We start from the raw sequence: 14,175 nt of genomic DNA, 5'->3' as shown, positions 1-14,175 counted from the left end.
TTTTTCGTGCCGACTGTCCACCAAAACACGACGCATCCAGCGCACGACGGACGTGACGTATGGCCATACGTCGCGATCCGTCGGCAATACAAGTCTATGGGCAACAAAACGCATCCTGCGGGCACATTTGCAGGATCCGTTTTTTCCCCAAAACGACGGATGCCAAACGACACAAGTGTGAAAGTAGCCTTACTTTTAGGTCATGTGTGTACCACTTGTAACCAATAGGACAGGGTCAGTAAAGCCCTAGCACCAGTGAATGTTAGTTTTCAGGTAGCCAGCTTTCTGGTATGTACCTGACTGAAGTGTGAAATGGGTTACATTGCGACCATAACTGGTGTCAAACCTTTCAAGAAATGTAACATGACCATCATCCCTCACTCATCATTGTCACTGCCTTGTTCTTAAAGGGTACCTGTCATGTAAAATAACCCCATATCTGCAGGTTAATAGCGCTAGGACATCAGCACTCAAGGCCTCTGCCTGGAGGAAATGAACGTTATTCCCCCCCAGCAGCGTTAGTCTTCCAGTCATACAGCTGGCACTGGGACGGTTTCCGTTGCCGCTCAGCTGGCTCTAATGTTGATCCTGCTAACCCATATCTGCAAGTTATATAGGTTGAAAAAAAGACCTAGGTCCGTCAAGTTCAACCTTTCTCCACCAATTATACATTTGTCACGAATGTAGCTATAACCCACAATATTATGTGAGGTTGTTTTTTACATGACGGGTTCTGTTTAAAGCAAACCTGTCACATTGACCATGCAGCATGTTATAGAGCTGTAGATGTAGTAGTGCAAATTGATATCTATCCGGGTTTGTAGGTCAGGATGACTTGTATCTTATACATTCCGTTTCTAGGCTTGGGAGTCCAGTGGGCGGACTTGATCATTAACTGACAGCCATACAAAGATGAGTGTCCGATACGAAGTAGGACCATCCATTAAACTCCTAAACCTTGAAGAGCAGGGATTTGTTTTCCTATCGCCACGACAGCACCCCTACGAGAGAGGGGATCCGCCCACCTCCCGGACAGGAACCTACAGGATTTAAAGGGGCGGTCCCCCTCATCATTCCAGTTTGGGTTCCTGTCCGGACGGCGGGAGCCTGCAGGAAAATCAGCAGTCTTACCCGGGCCTCCATGCCTCTGCGCGGTTTTTAGGAACGGCAGAATCGGGGGCTCGGAAGCAGCGTCGGGGGTGTCCTGCTTGCAGACCCCCCCCCCCCCCCTCGTCTGGCCATGTGGAGTGCGTCCCAGGAGTCGGGCAGTGCCATCCTGGTCCGCAGTTGAGCGCAGTGCAGCGTTCACACCGGCGCTGGTGAACCCGGAAGTAGTTTTTACACTTCCGGGGGAGGAGCGCTGCAGCGTTGTAAAAGAGCGGCGCCTATGGAATGATGCGTGCAGCTATGTCCTCAGTAGGGGACGCCGAGCACCCTCATGGAGAGGGAACGGAGCAGCGCAGTAAGAGCAGTAGCGGCCGCTGAAGGAGAAGCAGCAGCAGCGTGGTACGGGGGCAGCAGCGTACGAGCGCCCCAGCGTCACATTTGGATCCTACTCCTCCAGAACCGGTATTCACAGAATCAGCTTTATGGTGAGTGTTAACAAAACACCGGGTGCTGATATGGTCTGTTATTTGTGCTTTGTTTTAGGGGAAAAAACAGCTAAATCTAAGCACAAGCAATGTGCTCTATGTACGACTCCAATGCCTGATAGTTATACTAAAAGGCTTTGTCAGGCTTGCATCTGTCAGACCTTAGAAGAGGAAGCTCCCCTTCGGTCATCAGACCTTAGAGCTGTCATCAGGGAGGAAATAAGCTATTCCCTTAGAGGCAGCCGCCAGGAAAGGTCGGGCAGGGACATATCTCCAGGATCTAGTCTGTCCCTGCAAGAAGGTGAATGTTCCCGCTCCTCATCTCCATCATCTTCAGATGAAGAGGGAAGGCCTTGTTTCTCAGTGGATAGCATGGACATGTTAGTTAAAGGAGTCCGAGCTACCATGGGTGTTGCAGAGAGCAAGGAACCAAAGTCCGCACAGGACATAATGTTTGCGGGCTTGTGCCAGAGGAGTCATAAGGCATTCCCGGTTGTGGATACAGTTAAGTCCCTTATAAAACGGGAATGGGATAAACAGGATAAAGGTTTCCTGCCGTCATCAGCCAAAAGAAGGTATCCCTTTGACGACAATGATCTGGCAGAATGGATGAAAGTCCCGAAAGTGGATGCAGCGGTGGCTTCTACGTCTAAAGCCGGTGCTTTGCCGCTGGAAGACGTGGGCCTTCTGAAAGATCCGTCGGATAGGAAGGCGGTCATGTTTTTGAAAAAAGTATGGGAATCATCTGCGGGGGCGTTCAAACCTGCTATCTCTAGCACGTGTACGGCTAGATCCGTCATGGTGTGGATATCCCAGCTGGAGGAACAACTGAAATCCAAGGTGCCCAGAGACAAGATGCTGAACTCCCTTTCGCAAATATGGGAAGGAGTGGCGTATTTAGCGGATGCATCAGTGGATTCTTTAAAATTAGCAGCAAGATCAGGTCTCTCAAACACTGCTCGCCGAGCCTTATGGCTTAAGACCTGGAAAGGGGATGCCCAGGCGAGAGCTAAACTGTGTACAATACCCTGTAGGGGTGAGTACCTGTTTGGCCCGGTATTGGATGATGTCCTGGCTAAGGCTGAAGATAGGAAGAAAGGTTTTCCTAAAGTATTCAATCCTACCTTTAGGAATACCTTCAGGAGACGCTTCCAATACCGAAGACCTTACCACAACCGAGACTGGGAACCAACAGACCCGAAAAAGAAAGGTTCGGACTTTAATGCCTCATCATCTTCCTCAAGAAGAAGAAGAAATTATCGCTAATAAAGATCTTCCAGTAGGGGGCAGGTTAAAATATGTCTATGCGCAGTGGGCTAAAATAACTGCGAGCAAATGGGTTTTAGGTATAATTAATTCAGGGTTAAAAGTAGAGTTCCGGGAGAAACCTTCTGATTTTTATATCTTAACTGCCCCTAATTCCTTTGACCAACAAAAAGCCCTTGAAAAAGAGGTCCAAATGTTAAGACAGAAGGAAGTTATAGTGGAGGTTCCAAAACATCAGCAGGGGAAAGGGTTCTATTCCCCTTTATTTTAAATCTCCAAACCAGATGGATCCTATCGAACCATCATAAATTTACGGAGATTGAACAAACGTCTAAATTACCATGCCTTTAAGATGGAATCTATTAAAACGGCGACTAAACTTCTTTTTCCCAGATGTTATATGACAGTCCTGGATTTAAAAGATGCGTATTACCATCTGCCCATTCACTAGGATCATCAACAATTCCTCAGATTGGCGGTGCGCTTAAACGACCAGGTCAGACACTTTCAGTTTGCTGCAGTGCCATTTGGTCTATCTATGGCACCAAGGGTGTTTACTAAAGTCATGGCGGAAGTGATGGCCTATGTCAGAGAACATGATACGTTAATTATACCCTACTTGGATGACTTCCTGGTAGTGGGAAATTCGTTTTTTCAGTGTAGTACTCGACTAAATCATGTAATATCTTCCTTACAGGACTTGGGTTGGATAGTCAATATGGAAAAATCAAGATTGGAACCATCAACGACTCAAACCTTCCTGGGTATCAGGGTGGATAAAAATCAATGTTTTAAAAAAAAAAAAAAAAAAAAACTCAATCGGATTTTTTTCAATAAACTGCTTTTTGAGGAAAATATTTTACCATCCAAAGGTTCTTCCATCATGAGATAAAGCTGAGTTGTTTAACTCAGTAGAATAAAGGCTGTATATGTGTAACATTCACAATGCCATGCTCTTCCAGAGGTTTCTGTAGGATTAGTGGGCAGTTTCTCTCCTATATTATCACAGACGCTCGATTTACTTGCGCAGTTCTCAAAATTGAATTTGACTCCGCAGAGGTCCCAGCCTCTTCTTCATGGCAAAAATGTTACAACATGAACAGAGTTGAGAAAAAGACCTTAATCCTATTGTTCTACAAACCTATGACTACAGAATCAACCCCTTCAGTGCCAAGTCCAAGAAGTTAGACAATATGTTTCTGATTGTTTGGAGTGGAATAGATCTGCACAACACAAGAAGAATGTGAATCTAAGTGTGAGGAGGAGGAAGGGCAAGCAGACAAGAAAATGAAAGTGAAACTTTGAGCACAATACTGCAGCATAGCCACAGACAGACAAGTCTGGATCTGTTTGTGTGTACAACCTAAGGTTAATTACATTCTTTCCTTATAATGGCAGCAGGCCGTAAAAGCGACCCAGTTTGGGAATATTTTAATGAAGCTCCTTCGCCTATCGGTAAGGCAGGCATGCGTGCAAACGATGCAACAAAGAGATGCAAGGCCTGGTGGCGCGAATGAGGCAACATCATGAGAAGTGCGGTGATGAAGATGACCAAAGAAACACTTCTGAACAGGCAGGATCTTCAGGTTGGTAAACATTTTTATTGAATCCTATTTCTAAAGACTGAACTGTCATAATGTGTGAGAAAAATTATACTTCTTATTACTGCATGTTACTGTCATTTGGTACAGTTATGAAGAAAAACAAATATTCCTTTTGGGGCAGGGGCAGTGATGTGTTGTGTACAATATGCAGAAATTGTATAAACAATAAAATAACAGCATTGACTTTTTTTGTTTAGGGGAATTCATGGATTCTGGAAACTATCCACCTCCAAGATCACCATCATCCTGTTCTACAGTTTCAGAGTTATCCATCCAGGATAGTGCTTCATTAGCAGCAGCATCATCATCAGACACCCACAGCCACATATCACCATCACCCAAAAGGAAGAAAAAACCTTTACCTCCTGGAACCACCATAGATAGGTTTGTGATAAGAACTAGCAGATTAGAAAAAGAGTTGATTGATGAAAAAATTGCCCAGTTTATTTATGCAACGAACTCTTCTTTCCGTCTGACTGAGAACCCACATTTCATTAATATGGTTCAGTCACTGAGACCAGGATACAGTCCACCCAGCAGAGCTGATGTTGCAGTGAAACTGCTGGATCAAGTGTATGACAGAGAAATGGAGCAATGTGCAACAGCTCTGGAGGGTAAAATTGTTAACCTAAGTATTGATGGGTGGAGTAATGTCCACAATGATCCTATTGTATGTGCTTGTATAACAACAGAAGAAGGTAAAGTCTTCCTTGCACAAACAACTGATACGTCAGGAAATGCACACACGGCAGAATACTTACAAGAAGTGGCAGTAAAAGCTATAACGACATATGAACAAAAATTCAAATGTCTAGTACGCAGTTTGGTCACTGACAATGCTGCAAACGTATCCAAGGTGAGAAGAGATTTAGAAGAGAAGGGAGGGAATACAAAGCTGCTAATAACATATGGTTGCAGTGCTCATTTGCTGCACCTCTTAGCCAAAGACTTAAGTGTTCCAGAAATAAAGGCTAATGTTGTTGAAATTGCTAAATACTTCCGTAATAATCATTTTGCTGCAGCAGCTCTGAAAAGGATGGGTGGAACCAAGCTAACGCTCCCACAAGATGTTAGATGGAACTCTGTGGTGGACTGTTTTGAGCAGTATATCAAAAATTGGCCTATTCTGATGACACTTTGTGAAGAAGATCGAGATAAAATAGATGGCACTGTCACGGCCAAAATCCTCAACATTGGGCTTAAGAGAAATGTTGAACATATGGTGAGCTTCCTGAAACCCATCTCTCAAGCTTTAAACAAAATACAGAAAAATAGCTGTTTTAGTGCGGATGCTGTTGAAATTTGGAAGGAACTGAGTGAACACTTAAAAACAGAACTACACATGGACAGAATTAAATTACAAGCAGTAAACAAACGAATGGGACAAGCACTGACTCCAGCTCAGTTTTTGGCAAATATTGTCAATATCCAATATCAGGGTCAAAACCTAAGTGCTGAGGAAGAGGAGTTAGCTATGACATGGGTATCCAGCAATCATCCATCTTTAATGCCAACTATAATAAACTTCAGAGCTAAGGGGGAACCATTCAAGAAATATATGTTTGCTGAAGATATTTTAAGGAAGGTTACACCAGTAAACTGGTGGAAGTCACTTAAGCGCTTGGATTTAGAGACTGTTCAAGTAATGATTTCACTTTTAACAGCAGTAGCTTCTTCTGCAGGCGTTGAAAGAATATTCTCTTCCTTTGGACTCATTCATTCTAAATTGAAAAATCGGTTGGGACCCAATAAAGCAGGAAAGCTTGTTTTTCTTTTCCAGATTATGAATAGGAACAAAGAAGATGATGATGATGAATATGACGACAAGTGAGCTACAGAGGACAGCAGGGACAGTAGTATTTAAGTTTTTCATGTGTCGGCTGGGCTGACAGTCTAAGTTTCTTATAATATATATATATATTTTGTTTAGCCAAATTAGTTAACAAACATGGATGTTTGTTTAAGCAAATAACTTATGCTGTAATGTTATTGTTTCAGTTGAATAAATCTATTTAAATTGTTAAGGTCAGGATTATTTTTCTCCTTCCTAAGTACAACAGAACAGTGGTGTCCAAATATGAATGATTAACCCATTAAACTGGGGAGAAAAAAATAATATAAAAAGTGATTCTAAAAATCTTCATCTACTTGCATGTTAAAGTAGCAAGAACTAGTTTAGGTAGAAACTTTGATTTAAATCACTGATTTAAATCAAGCCTTACTGACTAGTGATTTAAATCGTGATTTAAATCAGTTAGATTTAAATCAAATCCACCCTGCTTGTAGGTCATGTGTGTACCACTTGTAACCAATAGGACAGGGTCGGTAAAGCCCTAGCACCAGTGAATGTTAGTTTTCAGGTAGCCAGCTTTCTGGTGTGTACCTGACTGAAGTGTGAAATGGGTTACATTGTAACCATAACTGGTGTCAAACCTTTCAAGAGATGAAACATGACCATCATCCCTCACTCATCATTGTCACTGCCTTGTTCTTAAAGGGTACCTGTCATGTAAAATAACCCCATATCTGCAGGTTAATAGCGCTAGGACATCAGCACTCAAGGCCTCTGCCTGGAGGAAATGAACGTTATTCCCCCCCAGCAGCGTTAGTCTTCCAGTCATACAGCTGGCACTGGGACGGTTTCCGTTGCCGCTCAGCTGGCTCTAATGTTGATCCTGCTAACCCATATCTGCAAGTTATATAGGTTGAAAAAAAGACCTAGGTCCATCAAGTTCAACCTTTCTCCACCAATTATACATTTGTCACGAATGTAGCTATAACCCACAATATTATGTGAGGTTGTTTTTTACATGACAGGTTCTGTTTAAAGCAAACCTGTCACATTGACCATGCAGCATGTTATAGAGCTGTAGATGTAGTAGTGCAAATTGATATCTATCTGGGTTTGTAGGTCAGGATGACTTGTATTTTATACATTCCATTTCTAGGCTTGGGAGTCCAGTGGGCGGACTTGATCATTAACTGACAGCCATACAAAGATGAGTGTCTGATACGAAGTAGGACCATCCATTAAACTCCTAAACCTTGAAGAGCAGGGATTTGTTTCAAATAGATGCAAGTTATACACGATCCACAGATTCTGTATGTGTTAGATTCAGTGTACAGACTGGCCGATAGTCTGGAAGCAAGAGTTTCTAAAACCACTTGTTCCAGATTGTCAATCTGTCCACATGGGCCTGAGGAGCAAGGCGCGTTCGTATTTTGATTTTCACCAGCACCTCTTAATGTGTAAACATTGAATGTGCTGCTAATACAATCAATCTATGCTGACAGAACTATTATAAAATATGGTTGGACCGTAGCTTAGATATAGCAAGTCGGCCATTGTTTAACAGCTAGGCATGGCCTGTCCAAATGGGCCCGAAGTCAGAACGATGTCCCAATGGAATGGGGAACGTAGGGAAACCTTCTATAGGTCTTCGTGTCACTTGGAAGGATGTATGAATGATTTTAGTCTTAGTACTATACAGTCACGGTTTTCCACACAAGCCATACAGCTTTTGTCTGTTAACCATTTGTCTGTTTTTTTTGTTTTGCAAATGAGCTTTGTCATTTTTATAATGTTTGCTGAGCAAGACCAATGTTTGTTTTTACTTTATGTGCACCCTTACTGTTCTCAGGTCAGTGGTCATTTGTGTCTGTAGCACATATTTAACATGTCGCTGTCCACAGGTCTGCTGCCGACGAACCTCAGTGAAGCTTATGGCGAAAAGGGAGAATGTGGAAGTCTGTCCAGGGCTGGGGATAATAGAAAATAAATGCTCAGAAGGAGACTGAGCCAAACCAGTCACTAAGGATTCAGAACGGGATCATTTAAGTGTCCGGGAAGCAAATACGCCAAACCCTGTAAAAGCTTTTTGGTGTATCGCCATTCTCTGCTCTGTGCTGTTAGAGATTATAGATATGTCCTTGTTGGTACTGTACCTGGAGGTAAATTGTAGGATTAGTGATGTGTTCGGCTTTATTTCATATGGACTCTGACCTGTTCCTGGGACAGGAGACATCTGACAGTCCTCCCTGTGAACTGGCCTTTCTTGGACATTTGACTTTCATTTAGTCTGAACCTTTTTGTGTAGACAGATTAAGGCCAGCTAATTGGATTTTGTTGGAAAGGCAGACAATACTTAGCGCTCTTCCCTTAAGCAGTTAAATCTTGTGTTGTAACCCTTTTCTTGCTAATACTTTGCTATCAGGAAAACACAACCATCATGTGGATGCTTCCAAGATGCATGTTTTCATTGTTGGCATGAAGAATAAATCTAGGCGAATGCAGAGGGCAGTAATTGTGCTGACCATTCTAGGTTGCGTATTCTTGGCTTGAAGCAAAGGTATCTATGTGGTGTATTCATGATCGCTCACGAGTCTGATTTGTCCCGTCATCTTGTGTGATGAATCCACCGCTTTCCAGATAGACCAGCCAGACTGCTCTTCGAGCTTGTTTTATGGTGGTTAATAGAGAATAATGCCTCGTGCTGAGATCCCAGTTATCTGCTATCTGATGTCACTTTTCACTATAGGACACAGTGAATTGGAAGCCTTCCAGGATATGTTTGCTGTTACCCCACCTTTTGTTGCACCATATGGAGTTTGTCTTCCATTGCTGGTCAGTTTCCTAGCTACAGTGTTTTGTTGGTACTTGTGTCCATGGGTGCAGACAACGCCAGCCTTGTATTATTGATGCACTGATACTGACGGCTGTCTTAACTCAGCAGGACAATTGCTACAAACTACCTGTTAACTTTTCCAGAACGTTGTATTTTTTAAATTTTTTTTTTTTTTCCCCAATATCAGTCCACGGGTTTAGTCTTGTGCCCCTACTAGATTTACACAGCCTGTGCCAGTGACAAGGATAGAGCTGAAGACACAGACATTGTGCACATTCATAAACTGATGCCTGTGTGCCCAACTCACTCGCACTCAGCTTCTACCCTATGTTGATGACCATTTGGATATGCAACTTTTTTAATAAGGCATTTTTTAGATAAGAATGTGCACTCCAGCTACTCCCCTCCCATGCCCTTCCCATTGAAAAATTTAGGCCCCCCGCATACATTTTCATTCTGAGGCACAATATGGCAAACAAAGATGATGTGACTGCTTGGCTTTGCTAAGATTTGACGGGTCGAGCTTTCCTTGATCACATCAGTGGCTCACAATACTGTTCTTTTTGCAGCCCCCTGCTATAAGAACACAGATTTACTTGCTAGTGTCCCCCTCCCAGCATTTTAGGAAGACAAGGGACTGCCTCTATCTTTAGACTTCAGCTCCATTTTCTTTGCCTTGCTGCATAGATATCACCAAATTAAAAGCACAGGCAAAGCTGCTAATGTGGTCATTATGTAGGCTTGAGGAGGCGTGCTTGACTACCTCCTTTTACACTTTTTTTTTTTCCTGTTCAACGTCCCCTTGCGTTAGATTTAAAAACATTTGTTTTGGTTCTTGTAGGGCAGAGTTGGGCCTGGGGCGTAACATCCGGCAGGATGTTACATTTGCCAATATGCAAAATCCTATGAAAATATTCACATGGGGACATGTTTCTAGCTCTAATGACTTGCATCACATATATTGCTTTATGCAGGGCAGGGAAAGCTGCCATTTAAACCAGAAATACTAAAGTTGTTAACTCTATGGGGCCAAGGTTGACATACTGCACACTCGGACCACATTGATCTTGCTGGAGTAGAAGCTGCTGAACTCATTAAATGGAACCTGTCATATCGAATACATTGGTTACAGCCACTGCTCCGTGTACTGCCTTTGTTAGGTTTCTGGCTTAAATTTGTTTCTGAATCTGCCCCTTTATGTCTGAGCTCTATCTCCCACTTGGGCTGCCTGAAGATAGAGCCTAATGCCTGGCACCCACATAGGGAGTTGTTTGCCTCTGGATGCCTGGGTGTTTAGTGATGCCTTGAAGATGCAATGTGCCAGGGTGACTTTGCCGTGATGCCAGTCATATGTGAGTTTTGTTTGAGCACAGTATAAATTAGACAAATATTTGCAGGTATTATGTAAAAGCCCTCATCTGGTTTGTGGTCTTGTGGTGGCGCATATTGGGATAAAGATCGGTCTACACCTCCTCCTTTTACTTTTGATCTGTTCTTTCTGGTCTTGCTCATCACTTGTGACATTTTGCATTTTTCTCCTTACAAATTGGTAAATCTTGTTTCTATCTCCCTCTCTCCTACAGGATTTTGAATACGCAAGGAGCAGACATTGCAGTTCCTGGCACGAGCTGGACCCGTCACTCCCTTAAAGCCTAGAGATTTTTAGTTCATATGTACACTTGCCAGTTGTTGTGGGAGACCATTTACTTGGTGTAAAAGGAACTTAATTTCAGTCTACCTGCGGCATCGTTGTGCCGACTTGTAGCTGCTGTTAATAATTGTGAATATCACTAAGATTAGTGAAACATGGTGTCCAGTTCTTTGATTGCAATTTTTCCCTCCTGAAAGCGTGGGACGAGTGGTTCGGTTATCTGGCGCTCAACAGAGTGGTGGAAGAAATTGTGCACATGCCAATTTATTTTTGTTCCTCTGGTTAACCTCTTGAACCTTACACTGATTACGACTTCTTCAGAAGAGCGACATGAAATGGTTTCCTAGAGACAGTTGTGACAACTCAAGTCTAAAGAGAGAACTCCGTTCTGAATTTTTTTTTTTTTTCCCTTTTGTCTTCACTTCTGTTTTTTTTTTTTTTTTGTTGTTTTTTTAAGTTGTACACTTAAAACATTCTTAGCTGTTGCATTGTAAGGCCACTTGCTGAACGAGTAGGTGTTCCTACAGTGAATGAGCAACTAGAACTTCATTTGATCTGTCACCTTGTCTGGTTATTATGGTGACCACGTGGCTCCAGGTTATTAGGATCTACTGGCATAGCAGCTTCTCTTCCTAGAAACAAACCCGACTTGATGTACATCCACAGCGGTGTGCCGTTTCTTGATAATCTGAAACCAATAAATGTCCCTGATGTAACCAAAGATTACAATTTTAAGCAGATAATCTAACCGAGCTTCTGTGTTTTTAAAGCGGCCGTCTTCTCCATAGCAGTTCTTTTTTAAGCGAATGGGAGATACCTTGTACAAAGCAAACTGCAGCATCTTTGTCACAACCTAGTTACCATCTCTAAATTTAAAGCTTGTCTAAGTGGCTTAGGAAATGTAATCACTGTAAACCTCATCCAGGATCTTTGTTTTTATTTTCGACACTTTCTGTTTGTTTACAAGTTCATTAAAAACTAAATAATAATAATCCATAAAGTTTCCAGAAATAGAGAAGTGAACGTTTATTTCTTTTATTGTTGAAATGACTGTTAATGTTCTTGAGATCTTGCTAAAAAGGTGGTTGGACCTGACATGTACTTCTGTCAGTAAAGTGCTTAGTATGATACTTGGGCAGCGATCGCTGCACAACTAAAATGACCAGGAGCTGCTTCCCATATCGATATCCATGACTTGTTTGTACTGTTTCATCATGATGGTGGCACTGACCACTAGAAACACTTCTTGCTATGCAGCGTGTAGAACAAAAGCTGTTATCAAATCCTGCCTATGTATGTGAGCAGCAATGCTGAGAGCGCAATAGTCTGCGATTCTGATATGGAAAGCGTATGGAAAGCGTTTGCCATACACAGTATACAGCTCTCTATCTGGTTTTTGGCAATGTAGTGTTCCCTGTAGCCACTAGTCTAATACTGCTTTGGCATAAACCTATCTTCAAGTCCTCTTTTTTTTTGTTTTATGGTGCTCAAATCTAAGCAGCCGTTACGTATATTATCCTGTGTTCACTCATTCATGTCCTTCACTCAGACAGATATATATGTATTACTCGTTTTAGTGAAGATTTCTCACAAAGACATTTCTCTAGTTTATTCGGTGGTCTGCTGCAAGTGCAGTTCAAAAGAAAGCCGGTCTCTAGCCCTCTTTGCTGGCAAAAGGGGCCATGTAGCTCAAAGGGAAGCGATCATCAGTAAATGACCTATTGTTTAAATCTGCTTTTCGTGTTAGATGGATTTTCTAAATATCTTTGCCAATACTGTTTTTTTTTTTTTTCCTATCACAATTTGACGAAAAAAATCATGATCTTGCAATTTTCACATTGGCCATCTGGGTTTTTTAGACTCCAAGCTCCTGTTTCAAGTAACGGTACATGTACATAGCCACAATGAGCAGACACTGAACCGTCTTTTGCACTGAAGTGTCTAATGAGCAAAGGTCATTGTGAAAGGAGGGAGTTCAGGGTCCGCCGTGACACCAGCTATTGTGGTTGGTGGACCCTGCATCTTGTGTACAGAGGTGTTGCCTCCCTTTATACTCCTGCCTTTAATAAGGAGCCTTTCTGAAATGGATTTGAAGTATGAGTCTGAAGTGTGAAATTTGCAAGATTGCTAATTGTATTACTTTAACAAATGCAACACAAAAGCCTGATTTTGAACAATAATGTGCAAGGGACCTTGACCTGTTTAATGATGCCAGCTTTGACAATTAGGCAGGGTGTTTCCTCTCAAACCCCACTCCCGATAGCCACTTGGGGAGAGGAAATTTATATTCCAGCTATTGCTGGTTTCAGGAGGGTAACCTGCCAATGCTTTAGGTTGAAGATCTTCTATATGGCTTTTCATGGTCTTATTTAATTAATGAGCCCAGAGGGGAGTTTTTGGTTTGACATGAAATGACTTTCTGTGAGCTATTAATTTTACTTGTGTTTTCAGAATGTCTTTATTACAGCAGGGACCCTATAAATGGCTCACACGGATAATGTGCAGGACTTTTGGGAATGGTACATGCATGCAGATCGTTCTCATGTGAATTTCAGCAACTGCCTATCACTTTGGATTCCAGTGACCCACTTAGAGCATCTATAGAGGAGCAGTGTGCTGGTACAGCCTGACTTCTTCCTATGCCCAACTAAAAATAAAGATCAAACTACTGGTTATTCCTCAGCAGTGTAATGTTCTTCTTTTAATGTCAGCAAGTGATGATGGGGCTCCAAGTCTAATGCTGGAAAGTGGAAATAAATGACAATAGCCTCCAATGATTCTTCCGATTTACAGGTCATACACATTCAGGCCATTCCAGTACCACTTTTATTGTATGGCCAGAGTATTGCCGCATTAGGCTTTTGTATTGCAATTGTAAGGCAATGACCTGTTGGGCTACTTTCACACTTGCGTCGTTTGTCCTCCGTTGCAATGCGTAGTTTTGGGAAAAAACACATCCTGCAAATGTGCCCGCAGGATGCGTTTTTTTCCCCCATAGACTTGTATTAGTGACGTATGGACACACGTTTCGTCCGTTGTGCACTGGATCCATCGGAATTTGGCGACACGTCGTCTGGAAAACACGTTCAATGTAATGTTTTTTTGTCTGCGTCGGTAAAACGTGCCACGACACATCCTGCGGCATACGTTGTTGGCTAGAATGGAAGCACGACCCGTCGTCTGACGGAATCCAGCGCTGGAATACGTCTTTTTACACTGAGCATGCTCAGAATCAGGAGTTTGTAGCCAATTCACCAGACAGCCCCAAATCTATATAAACCTGGCCTGGGGCTTCACCCCCAAATGTGCCAGCAAGACTCCTGCCAGAAGCCAACATCCAGCCAGAGGCCTGCCAGCGTCCAGCCAGAAGCCAGCATCTGGCCAGAGGCCTGCCAGCGTCCAGCCAGAAGCCAGCATCTGGCCAGAGGCCTGCCAGC

General features: G+C 42.7%; 1 protein-coding gene across 4 annotated transcripts in view; it reads left to right on the top strand.

Annotated features, from left to right (window-relative positions):
* CSNK1A1 (casein kinase 1 alpha 1) overlaps positions 1-11,756 on the top strand; it is a 35,130-nt gene extending 23,374 nt beyond the window's left edge. For all 4 annotated transcript variants that reach the window (XM_069764149.1, XM_069764150.1, XM_069764147.1 and 1 more), the window contains one exon: positions 10,671-11,756. In XM_069764149.1, coding sequence (XP_069620250.1) covers positions 10,671-10,678 — 8 coding nt within the window. In that variant the 3' untranslated portion in view covers positions 10,679-11,756. The remainder of the gene's footprint in view (positions 1-10,670) is intronic.
* Positions 11,757-14,175: the final 2,419 nt, after the last annotated feature.

This window comes from Ranitomeya imitator, chromosome 4 (assembly GCF_032444005.1).
Source record: "Ranitomeya imitator isolate aRanImi1 chromosome 4, aRanImi1.pri, whole genome shotgun sequence".
Taxonomy (NCBI): domain Eukaryota; kingdom Metazoa; phylum Chordata; class Amphibia; order Anura; family Dendrobatidae; genus Ranitomeya; species Ranitomeya imitator.
Note: the sequence above shows the minus strand (reverse complement) of the source record. Positions and strands in the feature narration are given on the sequence as shown.